The following is a 15,588-nucleotide window of genomic DNA, read 5'->3' as shown; positions in this document are numbered from 1 at the left end:
ATACACTTGAATAATTATACTGTTTTAAATAGTTTTTAAAAATAAAAATAGAAAATAGTTTATTTTAATGACAAAAGAGAATTGCTTGCTTTAAAGCAATCTTTCTGTCAAAGAACCCTCAAGGTTACTAGTGTGAGGGCACAGGGTTGAAAGAATGTATTCTGGAATTAAATTAGAAGAAGAAAATTTCTATAGAATTTCTCTGTCAAAGAATAAGTGTAAAATTATCTTTCTTGAATAAGTGGGAAAAAAATTAGTTACACTGGATATCATGAAAATATAACTTCCTTATCAAAGTCCACATTTAAAATTAACACATAGGTAAACATTTGTAAACAGCAAGGCTTTTACATAAATTTTACTTTTCAAAAGCTAAAAAACACTTATCAGAACATACAAATACTTTTAAAACATCTGTGTAATACTTGAAAGTGTAAGTATAAGGCCAGGTGCAGTGGCTCATGCTTGTAACCCCAACATTTTGGGAGGCCAAGACGGGTAGATCACCTGAGGTTGGGAGTTCGAGACCAGTCTGACTAACGTGGAGAAACCCCGTCTCTACTAAAAATACAAAATTAGCCAGGTGTAGTGGTGCATGCCTGTAATCCCAGCTACTCAGAAGGCTGAGGCAGGAGAATCGCTTGAACCCGGGAGGCGGAGATTGCAGTGAACCAATTGAGCCATTGCACTCCAGCCTGGGCAATAAGAGCAAAATTCCATCTCAAAAAAAAAAAAAATGTGTAAGTATAGGCCAGGTGCTATACTTTGTACTTTGGGAGGCTGAGGCGGGCGGATCACTCGAGGTCAGGAGTTCAAGACCAAGGCTGGTGCCTGACAAACATGGTGAAACACCATCTCTACTAAAAATACAAAAATTAGCCAGGCTTGGTGGTGGGTGCCTATAATCCCAGCTACCTGGGAGCCTGAGGCAAGATAATCTCTTGAACCCAGGAGGCAGAGGTTGCAGTGAGCCGTGATCACGTCACTGTACTCCAGCCTGGGCGAGAAAGTGAGACTCTGTTTCAAAAAAAAAAAAAGTTCAAGTATAGACACCCATCAGAGACTCAATGAAGGAGTTATGCTTTATCAACTACCACTCCTTAAGTTCCAGGAACTAAAACATTCAAGGGAGTTTTATATAAACACTTCTCTCAGTAATTGCGAAACCACTATGTTCATAACATTCCACAATCACCAGATCCTTGTTACAGTACCAAAGCTAAAAATGAGCTGCAAAATAAAGATATTACATTCTAAAGGTATAAAACAAATTATGCATGCATGATTTTTTTTCTAGTTTAACTTCAGCATTAGCACAAATTATTTTACCACTGATCTTCAACAGAATATAGTCTCCTATATCACAAAGATTCCCAAAATGGTGAATTTAGATATGGTTTTAGCTGAATTTTTTTAAGCATTTTTAATTTTGCTATTGAGTTTCAGAAGACAAACTGCTTTCAATGTGCCTATATTCTAAAATATAGAATCTATTATAAAGTTTTTCCTTAGGACTAATTGCTTTTAAAAAATAAACCCCCAAAAGAATCAAATTCAGTCCTTCTGCTACCTCACTGTAAGTTTTTCTCCTAAATTAGACTATTCAGAAAAAATACTTTTATTTGCAATAACCATTATAATAATTGGTTTAGGCAAGATTATCCATGAATGGTAAGACCATTGGGCAAAATGTTTTGGGGGACTAGAGTATTCATATAATCTCAAAGAATCACCTCCCAAATTATTAACTATAAAAAAGTCATAAAGCAATTTCCACCTTTTAATAATCAAAAAGATAGTGAACTCAAAAATAACAATTATGAAATATGAATTTGACAATAAAGTAAAAAAGCAATGTTATAAAGCTTTGTCAATGTAATAAGGGGAAAAGAGAAATCTCTTTGAAGTTCAAGGTCCAGTTTTGGCTCAGCAAGGTGGCTTGCGCCTGTAATCCCACCTACTCAGGATGCCGAGGTGGGAGGATCGCCTTAGGAGTTCAAGGCCAGCCTGAGTGATAGAACAAGACCCTGTCTCTAAAAAAAATTTTTTTTAATTAGCCAGGCATAGTGTATTCCCAGCTACTCACAAAGATCATTTGAGCCCAGGAGTTCAAGGCTGCAGTGAGCCATGATTGAGCCACTGGACTTCAGTTTGGGCAAAAGAGTAAGACTCTGTCTCTTAAAAAAAAAACACACTCAGCTTTGTATTGTGGGTTACTAAGTCTCAATGTTATCATCTGAAAAATGGAGATAATCACATCTGCCTCTGAGTATTATCATGAAGACTAAATAAAAATAAGTGCAGCTTGAGTCTGGGAGGTTGAGGCTGCGGTGAACTGTGACTATGTCACTGCACTTTAGCCTGGGTGATGGAGGAAGACACTGACTCAAAAAATGAAAAATAAATGAAAATAAATGAGTGCAGCCAGGCAAAGTGGCTCATGCCATAATCCCAGCACTTTGAAAGGTCAGTGTGGGAGGATTGCTTGGGTACAGGAGTTCAAGACCTGCCTGGGCAACATAGGCAGACCTTGTCTCTACAAAAAAATTAAAAATGAGCCAGACATAGTGGTGCGTGCCTACAGTCCCAATTACTTGGGAGGCTGAGGTAGGAGGATTGCTTGAGCCTGGGCAGTTAAGGCTGCAGTGAGCCGTGATTATACCACTGTACTCAGTCTGGGTGACAGAGTAGGAATGTGCCTCAAAAAAAAAAAAAAGTGCCAAATACTTATCACAGTTCTTTTTCTTTTGTTCCATTTTTTTTGGCTGAGGTTTTTTTTTTTTTGAGACAGAGTCTCGCTCTGTCACCCAGGTTGAAGTGCAGTGGCACGATTACAGGCGTGAGCCACTGCACTCGGTCTCAGTAACATTTCTGAATAACACTAACTTTAATTCTTTAAAAGTTTTTTTCTTTAATTGACAGAAATTTTTCTATTATATTTCACTAAGATAAGAGATTATTGCTACAATTCAATACCGTCTAGAAAATCCTAGCCAATGATTAAAAATAAAAAAGGCAGCCGGGCGCGGTGGCTCATGCCTGTAATCCTAGCACTTTGGGAGGCTGAGGTGGGCGGATCACGAGGTCAGGAGATCGAGACCATCCTGGCTAACACGGTGAAACCCCGTCTCCACTAAAATACAAAAAAAATTAGCCGGGCGTGGTGGCGGGCGCCTGTAGTCCCAGCTACTCGGGAGGCTGAGGCAGGAGAATGGCGTGAACCCAGGAGGCAGAACTTGCAGTGAGCCGAGATCGCGCCACTACACCCTAGCCTGGGGGACAGCGAGACTCCGTCTCAAAAAATAAAATAAAATAAAATAAATTTTAAAAATTAAAAAAATTAAAAAAATTAAAAAGGCTGGGTGCAGTGGCTCACACCTGTAATCCTAGCACTTTGGGAGGCCAAGGTGGGTGGATAACCCGAGGTCAGGAGATCAAGACCAGCCTGGCCAGCATGGCGAAATCCCATCTCTATTAAAACTACAAAAATTAGCCAGGCATGGTGGTGCGTGCCTGTAATCCCAGCTACTCAGGAGGCTGAGGCAGAAGAATCACTTGAACTTGGGAGGCGGAGGTTGCAGTGAGCCGAGATCACACCACTACACTCCAGGCTGGGTGACAGAGACTCTGTCTCAGAAAACATAAAATAAATAAATAAATAAATAAGATATAGAAAAGAAGAGGCAAAACTGCTACTTGCAGATGACATTATCTACCTTAAAAATTCTAAGACAGGTAAATTATTAGTAAGGTGGAAAGTTTAATTTAAACATACAAAAAGAAAACAGTATATAATAGGTCTATGAGAAGACCCCATTAACAAAAGCACATGATTATAAAATACAGGAACAGGCCGGGCACAGTGGCTCAGGCCTGTAATCTCAGCACTTTCAGAGGCCAAGGCAGATGGATCACCTGAGGTAAGGAGTTCCAGACCAGCCTGGCCAACATGGTGAAACCCTGTCTTCACTAAAAATACAAAAATGAGCCAGGCATGATGGCGCCTTGCCTGTAATCCCAGCTACTCAAGAGACTGAGGCTGGAGAATCGCTTGAACCCGGGAGGCAGAGGTTGCAGTAAGCCAAGATCATGCCACTGTACTCCAGCCTGGATGACAGAGCAAGACTCCATCTCAAAAAAAAAAGAAAAAAATTAAGTAATGAATCAAGCCATTCCATAACATATATCAAAGTTAACTATAATACTACAATAATTAAACCAATAGTGGTATGTGCAAAAATAGATCTCTCCCCTAAAATCAATGAAACAACAGAAAGTACCTATGCACATTGTGAGAAATGTAGTATATAACAGAGTTACCATTTCAAATCAGTGATAAAAGGACAATCTGTCCAATAATGGTATTAGAATAAATTTTGAAAAATAAAAAGTTGTGTCAGTACCTTATAAATGACTAAACCCCAAAATACCAGATTCACTGAAAAGATAATCACTTTAAAAGTTTCATAATAGGTCAGGCACAGTGGCTCACACCTACAATCCCAGCACTTAGAGAGGCCAAGGCGGGTGAGTCACTTGAGGTCACGAGTTTGGGACCAGCCTGGCCAACATGGCAAAACCCTGTCTCTACTAAAAATACAAAAATTAGCCAGGCATGGTGGCACATGCCTGTAATCCCAGCTACTTGGGAGGCTGAGGCAGGAGAATCACTTGAACCCAGGAGGCAGAGGCTGCAGTGAGCCAGGATCATGCCACTGCACTCCAGCTTGGGCGACAGAGCAAGACACTGTCTCAAAAAACAAACAAAAATTAGCTGGGTGTTGTGGCGTGGGTGTTGTGGTGTGCACCTATAATCCTAGCTACTTAAGAGGCTGAGGCAGGAGGATTGTTAGAACCCAAGAGGCAAAGGTTGCAGTAAGACGAGATCACACCACTGGGTTCCACCCTGGGAAACAAAGCGAGACTCTGTCTCAAAAAAAAAAAAAAAAGTTGCATAATAGAAGAAAAATAGAATATTTTTAAATGAAAAATATCTACCTAAGACAGCAAGTCCAGAAACTATCAAGGAAATTCTTAAAAAGGGCAGATTTGATTAAATAAAAACAAAAAACTCTAGCAACAGATTGGGGAAATGCTGGGAAATTTAACAAAATGTCAATGTCCTGTCAACAAATTAATAAGAAAAATAATACAACAGCAAATGGGTAAAATAGGAATAAACAATCCAGAAGAAATATAAATTATCATTAATATATAAAAGATACTTGTAAAAATAAGTTACCATTTTTTTGCCAATCCGACAGTCAAAAATTTAAAAGACAGATAACATGCAATGGGAATATAAGGAAGAAGTTTCACTAGTCCTGCTGTTAAGAATGTAAATTAAGCTCTTTTGGGAAACAATATCAAATTTTGAGATAGGCATATCTTTGACTATATTTGCAAGAATATATATTAAATATAAGGAGATTCCTTCAACATTATTTGAAATAGTGAGTTGATGAAGACAACTTTAAATGTTCATCAACCCGAAAAAAGATTAAACATATTATGGTGGCTGGGTGCAATGGCTCATGTCTGTAATTCCTACACCCTGAGAGGCCGAGGCAGGAGAATCACTTGAGCACAGGAGTTGGAGACCAGCCCTGTCTCTACAAAATACAAAAAAAAAATTAGCTGAGCCTAGTGGTACGCACCGTAATCCCAGCTACTCAGGAGGCTGAGGTGGGAGGACAAGGTGGTTGAGGCTGCAAAGGACCTAGATCATGCCACTGCACTCCAGCGTAGGCAACAGAATCAGACTCTGTCTCTTAAAACAACAACAACAACAACAATTGTAGAACACTATATTACCAACTTTAAAGAGGTCTGTCTATCCTGGCATGGAAAGATGACCATGATTTTTTAAATCAAGTTGCAGATGCATGTGTGGAAATATGAACTCATTTATTGGAAAAATGAAAGGGTATGTCTATGTGTGTGTATGCACATATATATCTATACTTATAAATATACCGATATGATATGGAATATCCCAAACTGTTAACGATGGCTACCTCTAAAAAGTGGGAGCGAGACAGCCATAAAAAAGAATGAAATCACGTCTTCTAGACCAGCATGGATAGAATTGAAGGCCATTATCCCTAGTGAAAAAAATCAGAAACAGAAAGCCGGATACAACATAATCTCTTATAAGCAAGAGCTAAACAAAAGACACACATGGACATAAAGAGGGAATAACAGACATTGGAGACTACAAAAGGTGGGAGGGGCATGAGGGTTGAAAAATACCTATCGGGTACAGGTAATTTTCTAGGTTTTACTGTTTACTGTTCAGGTGATGGGTACACTAAGTGACCAGACTTCACCGCTACATGATATAAGCATGTAAGAAAGAAAGAAATTTGCACTTGTACCCTTTAAATATATAAAAATGAACTAATAAAATAAAATAAGGTGGGAGTGAGAGACTACAGGGGAACTTTATGTGTGTGTGTGTATATATAAAAATTTTTTTTTTGAGACAGGGTCTTACTCTGTTGCCCAGGCTGGAGTGCAGTGGTGCAATCACAGCTCACTGCAGCCTTGACTTCCTGGCCTCGGGTGATTCTCCCACCTCACCCTCCAAGTAGCTAGGATAACAGGCTAATTTTTTTGTAGAGATAGGGTTTCACCCCATTCAGCCCAGGCTGGTCTCCAACTCCTGCGCTCAAGTGATTCACCTACCATGACCTCCCAAAATGTTGGGATTACAGGCATGAACCACCGCACCCAGCCTCTTTCTGTATTTCTGTATTTTTAATATTTAGTTTTAGTGCCTTGCCTTTGTGATCTGTATTTGGCCACTGGTGTCATTTTTGTTTCTATTATCATTCTCAGTCACATTCCTACATAGGTTAGCTGTCAAGCACAGTGCTTGCAACATAGAGCAGACAGACAATAAATAATTGTTCCGTTCTTTCTGACATTTCCTCCTGAATACCTCATAAGCACCTCGAACTCAAAATTCAGGGAACTGTTTCAGCCAATAAATTAACTTCTCCCACAGATCTCTTCCACATTCCCCAGTCTCTCTTAAACAAGAAACCTATGATTGCCCAACTCCCGTCACCCCCATAAGACTACCTTTAATTCTACTGATACTACCCCTTAAAATTTCCACTGAATCCATATACTCTTTTCTCTCTCCTTAAAATCTCTCACCTGGGCCGGGTACAGTGGCTCAAGCCTGTAATCCCAGCACTTTGGGAGGCCGAGACGGACGGATCACGAGGTCAGGAGATCGAGACCATCCTGGCTAACATGGTGAAACCCCGTCTCTACAAAAAATACAAAAAACTAGCTGGGCGAGGTGGTGGGCACCTGTAGTCCCAGCTACTCGGGAGGCTGAGGCAGGAGAATGGCGTGAACCTGGGAGACGGAGCTTGCAGTGGGCTGAGATTCGGCCACTGCACTCCAGCCTGGGCAACAGAGCGAGACTCTGTCTCAAAAAAAAAAAAAAAAAAAAATCTCTCACCTGGACTACTTCAAAAGCCTCCAAATCAGTTTCACCCATCACCAATCCATCTCCCATGCTGATTTCAAGTGTTATCTTTCTAAAATGGAAATCTGATTATGTATTTCTCTTACTTAAAATTTTCATCAATGAGAAAAAGTCTGAACTCTGCACTATGACATTCAAGTGTCTTCACAATCTAGCCCCTATGAACTTTCTTGGCCTCATCTCTCACCAGTGCCTACTTCATACTTTATATCCTAATAAGGAATGAATATGAGACTAACAACCAAACTGATCTTAATTCTCCAAACTTAGTGGTTGTTTAATGCCTATAACACCCATCTAACATCATTATTCACCAGGCAAACTCCTAGTTATCCTTTAAAAGCCTCAGACATTTCCTCCAGGGAGGTTTCCATCATCCCAAACTCCTCCCCAATATCCATTCCTGCAAATACCTTACATACGTACTTCAAATTTAATTGTTTCTATTGTAACTCATGTCTTTCCCTCCGCAAGTCTCTTAGTTCCTTAAAGGCAGAGCCTTACCTATCTCTGCATTCTCTGCGCTACGACAGCATCATGTGCCTGGATTACAGATGTTCAACAATATTTACTAAACTCAGTTTGAATAATCTCTGGTAATATTTGAAATCTTAAGCAAGATCGGAATTTTTAAAATTCATGTTTAAAGTAGGCACATTTCAATCATAAAAAAAAAAACAACAGACACTAAAATTGTAAAAGGGGGGTGGGAGTTGCATTCAAAAGCCATCATGAACTAAGGACCTCTGGGGAGAATTTTTCTATACAGAGTTGCTTCTTTCTCCTTTGCTTCCTCAGTTTCTGCTTCTTCACAACTTTCATTTGCACATTGTCAGTTCTGGCCTCATCAGACTCTCTCTGCAACTCCAGCTTCAGTTCCCAGTGCTGACCAATTTTATCTCCATATTATCTCATTCAAATTTCTGAGGGTTTTTTGTGTTTGGTTTTGGTTTTTTGGCACCAGGCTAGCATGCTCTATTTTTTTCTCTCTCTGGCCAAGCTATGGATAAGCTGCCCTAGGGTTAGGTGCCATGGCTGAAGCTCCAAGACCAATCAGCTAACATCCCCCCAACCCTCAAGATACTACTCGTATTTCCTCAGAACCATTACTAAAGTATATTTCTAAAATAATCTTGCATTTCTTTCAAAAACAAGTCTTGCCAAGACTTGTTCACAGTAAGAAAAACTCTACATACTTCTTCACTGAAGCAGCTATTCCAAATATGCAAAGAGTTAACAATCTTTTATTTCTAGATGTGCACAGAAGGAATCCTCTGTATTGTTATTACTGCTTGGCAGCAGTGGTTTAAAAAGAACTTTTACAAGCTTTCTGCAAAAATTTCCATACACATATAATGTAAAGATACGAGCAGTCCAGATGTTGCCTTGGTAAAGTCTATCCCATAATTTCAAGTAATTTTATATAAGGATAAGCACATACATTGACAGTTTATCACTAATTAGCAAAACCTGTTTCTCTTCCTCCAAACTAATAACACTAGGTAATAATTGAAGGCCCCTCACTGGAAACCTTCCTTGCTAGGAAACGACGAGTGCAGGCCATGAGAAAGGCATCTAACTAAGATGTGGTGTCCAATAAAATTGAATTTTCAGTGCTATTAATCTCTTGCTTAAAAATTAGATATAAATTGGTTGGGCAAGATGGTTCATGCCTGTAATCCCAGCACTTTGGGAGACCGAGGTGGGCAGATCACTTGAGGTCAGGAGTTCGAGACCAACCTGGCGAACATGGTGAAAACCCGTCTCTACTAAAACACAAAAATTAGCTGGGCGTGGTGGTGCACGCCTGTAGTCCCAGCTACTCAGGAGGCAGAGGCAGGAGAATCTCTTGAACCTGGGAGATGGAGTTTGCAATGAGCTGAGATCACGCCACTGCACTCCAGCCCGGGCGACAGAGCGAGACACCATCTCCAAAAAAATAAATAAATAAAATAAAAATAAAAACTAGAAAAAAATTAAATGTTATTTGATCTAGAGATAACACGTTTTCACTGAGATCAAGCTTAACAGAATAACAACACTATACACACCTTTGAAAAGAGAGGGCAATTTATTCACTAAAAAATGCTGGCTATTAAATGAGTCAACATTCACTGGAAGGAAATATTGTTAGAAAAGGGTAGTGGAGCCAGGTACGGTGGCTCACACCTGTAATCCCAGCACTTTGAGAGGGTGAGGCAGGAGGATCACTTGAGCCCAGGAGTTTGAGATCAGCCTGGGCAACACAGTGAGAACTTGTCTCTATATAAAAAAGAAAGAAAGAAAAGGGTAGAGGGATAGAGGAAATGCTATGTAATAATGGCCCTTCAGAAGATTGGAGAGAAAAGAAAACTTTTTCAAATGCAGAATGTTCTTACATTTCTTGGAATAAAGGAAGCATTTTCTATTTTAAAATCAGGTAGGTGTTCTAGTTAGCCAACCTGTTTATTAACTATCCTTGTCCGTGACTCATTTTAGCTTCATCTATATTAATGAGCAGCTGACTATGTAATACCACAATCATCAGTTTAGACTATACAAACACATAATCTTAACAGATCTAATTTCAGAGGACAGAAATTTGGTACAATTTAGAGTGCTGATATTGTCTTTAAATGAGGCTTGAAATGAAGGTACCATTAGAAAGCTTTCACTGAACAAAGACCAGTATACAATGGGCAAGAGGTTATCTGTGCCTCAGCAAAATTTCACAGATTTTAGAAGACAATGTTACCTTGAATGTCTTCGAAAATTTTTAGTCAAACACTACAGAAGCTGTATGTCCTTATTCTCTTCTTTTTAATAACTGGAGCAATACGCTAAGATAATTTGCTATCTAAATTCATGAAGTACAGCAAGACTTTGATTTCTTCTCAAAGGAGAAGTTTACAACGATTTTCATTTACTAACTAGGCCTATTTACATGTGTCAAACTAATATAAATGGGAAAATAGAAAGAAGCACTAATTTCTTACCTTTCATAGACTCATTGGAGAAGATGATCTCAATTTAATAAGCCAAGAATGTACTGAAAGCCTTAGGGCCAGGCGCAGTGGCTCATGCCTGTAATCCCAGCACTTTGGGAGGCCAAGGCGAGCGCATCATTTGAGGCCAGGAGATCAAGACAAGCCTGGCCAACATGATGAAACCCTGTCTCTACTAAAAACACAAAAATTAGCCCGGTGTGGTGGCGCATGCCTGTAATACCAGCTACTGGGGAGGCTAAGGCAAGTGAACTGCTTGAACCCAGGAGGCAGAGGGTGCAGTGAGCCAAGATCATGCCACTGCACTCCAGCATGGGTAACAGGGTAAGACCCTGTCTCAAAAACCAACAAACAAAAACAAAATAAAATAAAGTGAAACATCTCATTCATCAAATTACAAGTAAGGGTTTTTAAAAAAAGCAAAGGAAGCTTTTTTCTCACCTTGCAAAGTTCATGGCTGACCATCCTCAAGTCAAAACAGTTCTTGTGACAACTACAAACTTTAAAAAAACATACACAGATTTCTTGGTACTGATTTAAAATCAAAATCTCCTTATTCAATTTTACCTGTTTAAACACAAAGGTATCATACTGTCCTATATAACTCCAATAAACTACTCCTGCATACAGTCAGGCTAACAATAAACAGAGGCCAGAGGCTTCATGGCAGCAAACTAGTAAGTCCTTACATCAAATCAACACAACATTTAGGGGCTTAGATTTTCTTTGAAATCAAAACAAGAGAGGCAGTTTGAGAGTTTGCTATCTTCACTGATCCTCTCAGGAATGTAAAAGTATGCACTACAATTTCAACCTACCACTGCTTGAGTTTTTTAAAGCAATTTACTTCTACCTGGACAAGCAGTAAGGCAAGTCAAAGTAGCTGGGTTTTTTGTGACTTCTCAGTCTCAAACCTTTATGGTCACACTAACATTTCACATTTCTAATGCTCCTAAACATAATTATCTCAAAAAAAAAAAAAAAAATTCAAACCACAACTGTATTTAAAGGAAGGGGACACTTTGCGTCACTGACAGAAAATGATTTAACACAATGAACTCAGAACTGGGTTTTTTCTTGTAACCATAGTAAGAGTGAAGATCAGAGAATTTAAAACTGCAACTAGGCTAGTCGCACTTTGCAGTATCTCACCCTATCGGGTAGTCGTTCAAACAACACCGAGAAAGAAAGGCTCACAAAATTTTGATTTACACACATGCAACTTAATCTTGACGAGACATAAGTACCCACTGCACGTCCCTGAAAACGCATCGACTTGATTCTTAAATACAACCCCTATGTCTAATATACTGGCAGTGCAGATACACTACGTGAACACAACGGGGATGAAGATATATCTAAGAGAACAAGAGGCGTTAGGCCTGCTGGTAATCAAAACGGCCAGCTAACTGAAGTAGTCCCGTTTTCTATCCCCACAGCAAACAGAGTTAACTAAAGCACCGCTTGGAATCCTCAACTCGCAACCCCAAATACACCCAGACTTAAGGATGCAAGGCCACTACAAAGCTCTCAGTAGACGAGTCTCTCGTCCACACCAGGTGCACCTACTCTATCCCTTAGGTTCCTCCTCGGACCCTACTCTGGCCCCTTGGGTCCCCGCACTGCCATACCTGGGTACCCCTCCAGTCCTGCGTCCCCTTGCTTCGCCCCCACCCCCATCACTTCGTCATTCGCCCTGAGTCACCGGAGCCGCCCGCCCGCCCAGCCCAACCCGCCTACAACACCTCCAGCCCCTCACCCTCCCCTCCTCCATGCCGAGTGGAGCCGGCCTGTCCCCTCCCGCCCACGCGCCCTGCCCCAGGACACTCACCCGCGGTAGTAGGCTTTCACCCGGACCTGGTGGGAATGGTCCCCGCTGCCGCCGCCTGCGACCGTGTGGGACATGGTGCTGCTGTCCCTCTGAGTCGGCATCTCCTCACTCCCCCGCCTCAACACTGGAGGCCGGGGGTGCGGGGGGGCGCTCCGGACCCCGTGGGGGACTCCGCCGCCCGCGCCTGTCGGAGAGCCGCGGCCGTCAGCCCACCTACCTGCCCACCTCGCCCGCAGCGCCGACCCAAGGGTCGCCTCGCCGGAGCAGCCGGAACCGCGCGGCTCCTCCCACTCCCCGTAGGCGCCGCCGCCTCTACAGCCGCCCGGGCCCAGGACACCTCCTGCGTCGGTCCCTCCCACTTCGCTCGCTCCAAAGGCCCACATTCCGGGGTAGGGCGGGCGCAACCATCTAGCCAGCTCAAGGAGCCTCAATGCCGGGCTGAACCATCCTTACGGGGGCAGAGAAAGGAGACAGAGGGAATGGGAGACGCTGCTTATGGCATCAAACAGGCCAGGAGGGGTGCTTTCACGCGAGCTGTGAAAGAGACAATGACCAGCTCTAGATCACTAAAGTCTCTTCCCTGGAGGAACAATGGTAGGGACAAATTCTACGACACCTCACCCTAGCCTCGCAACTTGGTCACGCCTGCGGTCGGCCGACTTGGCACCCGGGATAGATTTGCGTGCAGGTTTCTGGGATTTGGAGTCCTCATGGCATTCTGGGACTTGAGGTTCCTTGCGCGTAGGGTTGCGCGCCTTCCCGTTGGTGAAGTCTCTCTCTCCAGCGTGCTCCCTGGAGCTGTTGGGGTGGAAAACCTGGATCCAGCTTGGGCATCTGAAGGTCCTGGAAATGACTGGGCTTTCTCACGTTCTAGACTTTATTATCTGATTAAGTCTCCCATCTTCTAATTGCATAAATCGTCTAAATTATACATGTCTTTTTGGGGAACAAGAATTTGGTTACCTGCTCAGCGTAACCTCTTTTATGGAAATAATTTAATAACATATGTAACAAATATAATAAAGGAAGAAAGTCAACCAGAAGATAGGATGAAAACCCGATTTTTCTTATTTGGGGGCCCCCATATCTAGGCCCTTGTAGACTGCCCTTGCATGGAACAAGAGCATAATGAATACTTGCCCAATCAAGTCAGTCAATCCAAGAGCATTTCATTCTGTTAAAAACTGGCTTACCAAGGATTAGAAAGAATCGTCCTTGTAACCTAGTCTCTGACTTTCCTAGGATGTTGGCTCTGACACATAATTTACACTGCAACTACAGGTAGCATGAATCCAGCCCCTACAGCAGTCCTGGTGCTGAACGAGTTGGAATAATCAAAGAAATAGCTTTCTTTACGATGATAAAATAGGCTTGGGGGACTGAGTCATCAGTTATGTGTGACATTTTAGCGTGGTACGACATCCTCCAACTGCTACAGACTTGGATTATATACTCTTACTAAAAATTCCCCTTGAGTCAGGCAAAGGGCTACATGCCTGTAGTCCCAGCCTTTGAGAGGCTGAGGCAGGAGGATCACTTGAGCCCAGGAGTTCAAGGCCAGCCTGAGCAACATGGTGAGACCCCATCTCTTAAACAGACAAACAAAAATCCCATTGAAAACTTGGTATCAGGTTTTCACCAATTGGAGACCTGCATCAGCATGTTTAATACAGAGGGATTAACTATGGAATATACGTTATTTCTAGTGGAAAATTTAGCAGGCTTGTGACAAATTTGTAATGCTGTAGAAAAAGAAATTTATGTCATATAGGGAGTGAAAATGTATAGAGAAATGAAAGGTAAGACATGGAAAATGTTCTTGATCATGATTCCTTAGCATTTTGAAAAATCCTTCTTCATTGACCTCATAGCATGCTTTGAAGGTGACCATTGTTTCCAGAGGAGGCTTACTGCTTACTTTGTCAGCTATGAGAATCTGTACATATTGATAATTTGCATCAATACCACTGTATAAATAAGTTTTCTTTCTCTGAAAGATGGAGCTTTACTTGTGATTATCAGGGAAAGCATTTTTTGTTTTCATTTTTTTAGAGATGGAGACTCACTATGATGCTTAGGCTGGAGTGCAGTGGCTAGTCACAAATGCGCTCATAGCACACTACAGTCTTAAACTTCTTGACTCAAGCAATCCTCCCACCACAGCCTCCTGAGTAGCTGGGACTACAGGTGCATTCCACCATACCTGAATAACATTTTTTTGTTTTAAAGTCTATCTTTTCTGATAGTAATATAGCCACTACAGCTCCCTTAAGGTTGCTGTTTAGATGGTATATCTTTTTTTTTTTGAGATGGAGTCTCATTCTGTTGCCTAGGCTGGAGTGCAGTGGCATGATCTCAGCTCACTGCAACCTCCACCTCCCAGGTTCAAGCGATTCTCCTGCCTCAGCCTCCTGAGTAGCTAGGATTACAGGCACACACCACCATGCCTGGCTAATTTTTGTATTTTTAGTAGAGCCGGGGTTTCGCCATGTTGGCCAGGGTGGTCTCAAACTCCTGACCTCAGGTGATGCGCCTGCCTTAGCCTCTCAAAGTGCTGTGATTACAGATGTGAGCCACTGTGCCCAGCCAGTATATCTTTAAAAAAAAAAATTTTTTTTTCTTTGGCTGGGCACGGTGGCTCACGCCTGTAATCCCAGCACTTTGGGAGGCTGAGACAGGCGGATCACAAGGTCAGGAGATCGAGACCATCCTGGCTAACATGGTGAAACCCCGTCTCTACTAAAAATACAAAAATTAGCCGGGCGCAGTGGCAGGCACCTGTAGTCCCAGCTACGTGGGAGGCTGAGGCAGGAGAATGACGTGAACCCAGAAGGCGGAGCTTGCAGTGAACCGAGATTGCCCCACTGCACTTCAGCCTAGGCGACGGAGAGAGACTCCGTCTCAAAAAAAAAAAAAAAAATTAACTTACCATCTGTTTGCATCTTTAAATCTAAAGTGTATATCCTGTATATATAATATCACACCATTGGAACTTGTTTTATTATCCAGTCTGACAATCTCCATCTTTGGTTAAGTTATTTAATTTGGCCCGGCACAGTGGCTCATGCCTGTAATCCCAGCACTTTGGGAGGTTGAGGTGGGTGGATCATTTCAGGTCAGGAGTTCAAGACCAGCCTGGCCAACATGGAGAAACCCCGTCTCTACTAAAAATACAAAAGTTAGTCGGGCGTGGTGGCATGTGCCTGTAATCCCAGCTACTTGGGAGGCTGAGGCAGGAGAATCGCTTGAGCCCGGGAGGCAGAGGTTGT

At 42.0% G+C, this 15,588-nt stretch overlaps 1 protein-coding gene across 2 annotated transcripts in view; it reads right to left on the bottom strand.

Moving 5' to 3' along the window:
• PRKCI (protein kinase C iota) overlaps window positions 1–12,666 on the bottom strand; it is an 85,060-nt gene extending 72,394 nt beyond the window's left edge. Inside the window, exons 1-2 of one of the 2 annotated variants that reach the window (XM_015131633.3) lie at window positions 12,320–12,666; window positions 10,930–10,988 (exon numbers count right to left, since the gene is read on the bottom strand). In XM_015131633.3, coding sequence (XP_014987119.1) covers window positions 10,930–10,943 — 14 coding nt within the window. In that variant the 5' untranslated portion in view covers window positions 10,944–10,988; window positions 12,320–12,666. The remainder of the gene's footprint in view (window positions 1–10,929; window positions 10,989–12,319) is intronic. The other variant, XM_015131632.3, reaches the window with a different exon arrangement.
• Window positions 12,667–15,588: the final 2,922 nt, after the last annotated feature.

This window comes from Macaca mulatta, chromosome 2, assembly GCF_049350105.2.
Source record: "Macaca mulatta isolate MMU2019108-1 chromosome 2, T2T-MMU8v2.0, whole genome shotgun sequence".
NCBI lineage: Eukaryota > Metazoa > Chordata > Mammalia > Primates > Cercopithecidae > Macaca > Macaca mulatta.
Note: the sequence above shows the minus strand (reverse complement) of the source record. Positions and strands in the feature narration are given on the sequence as shown.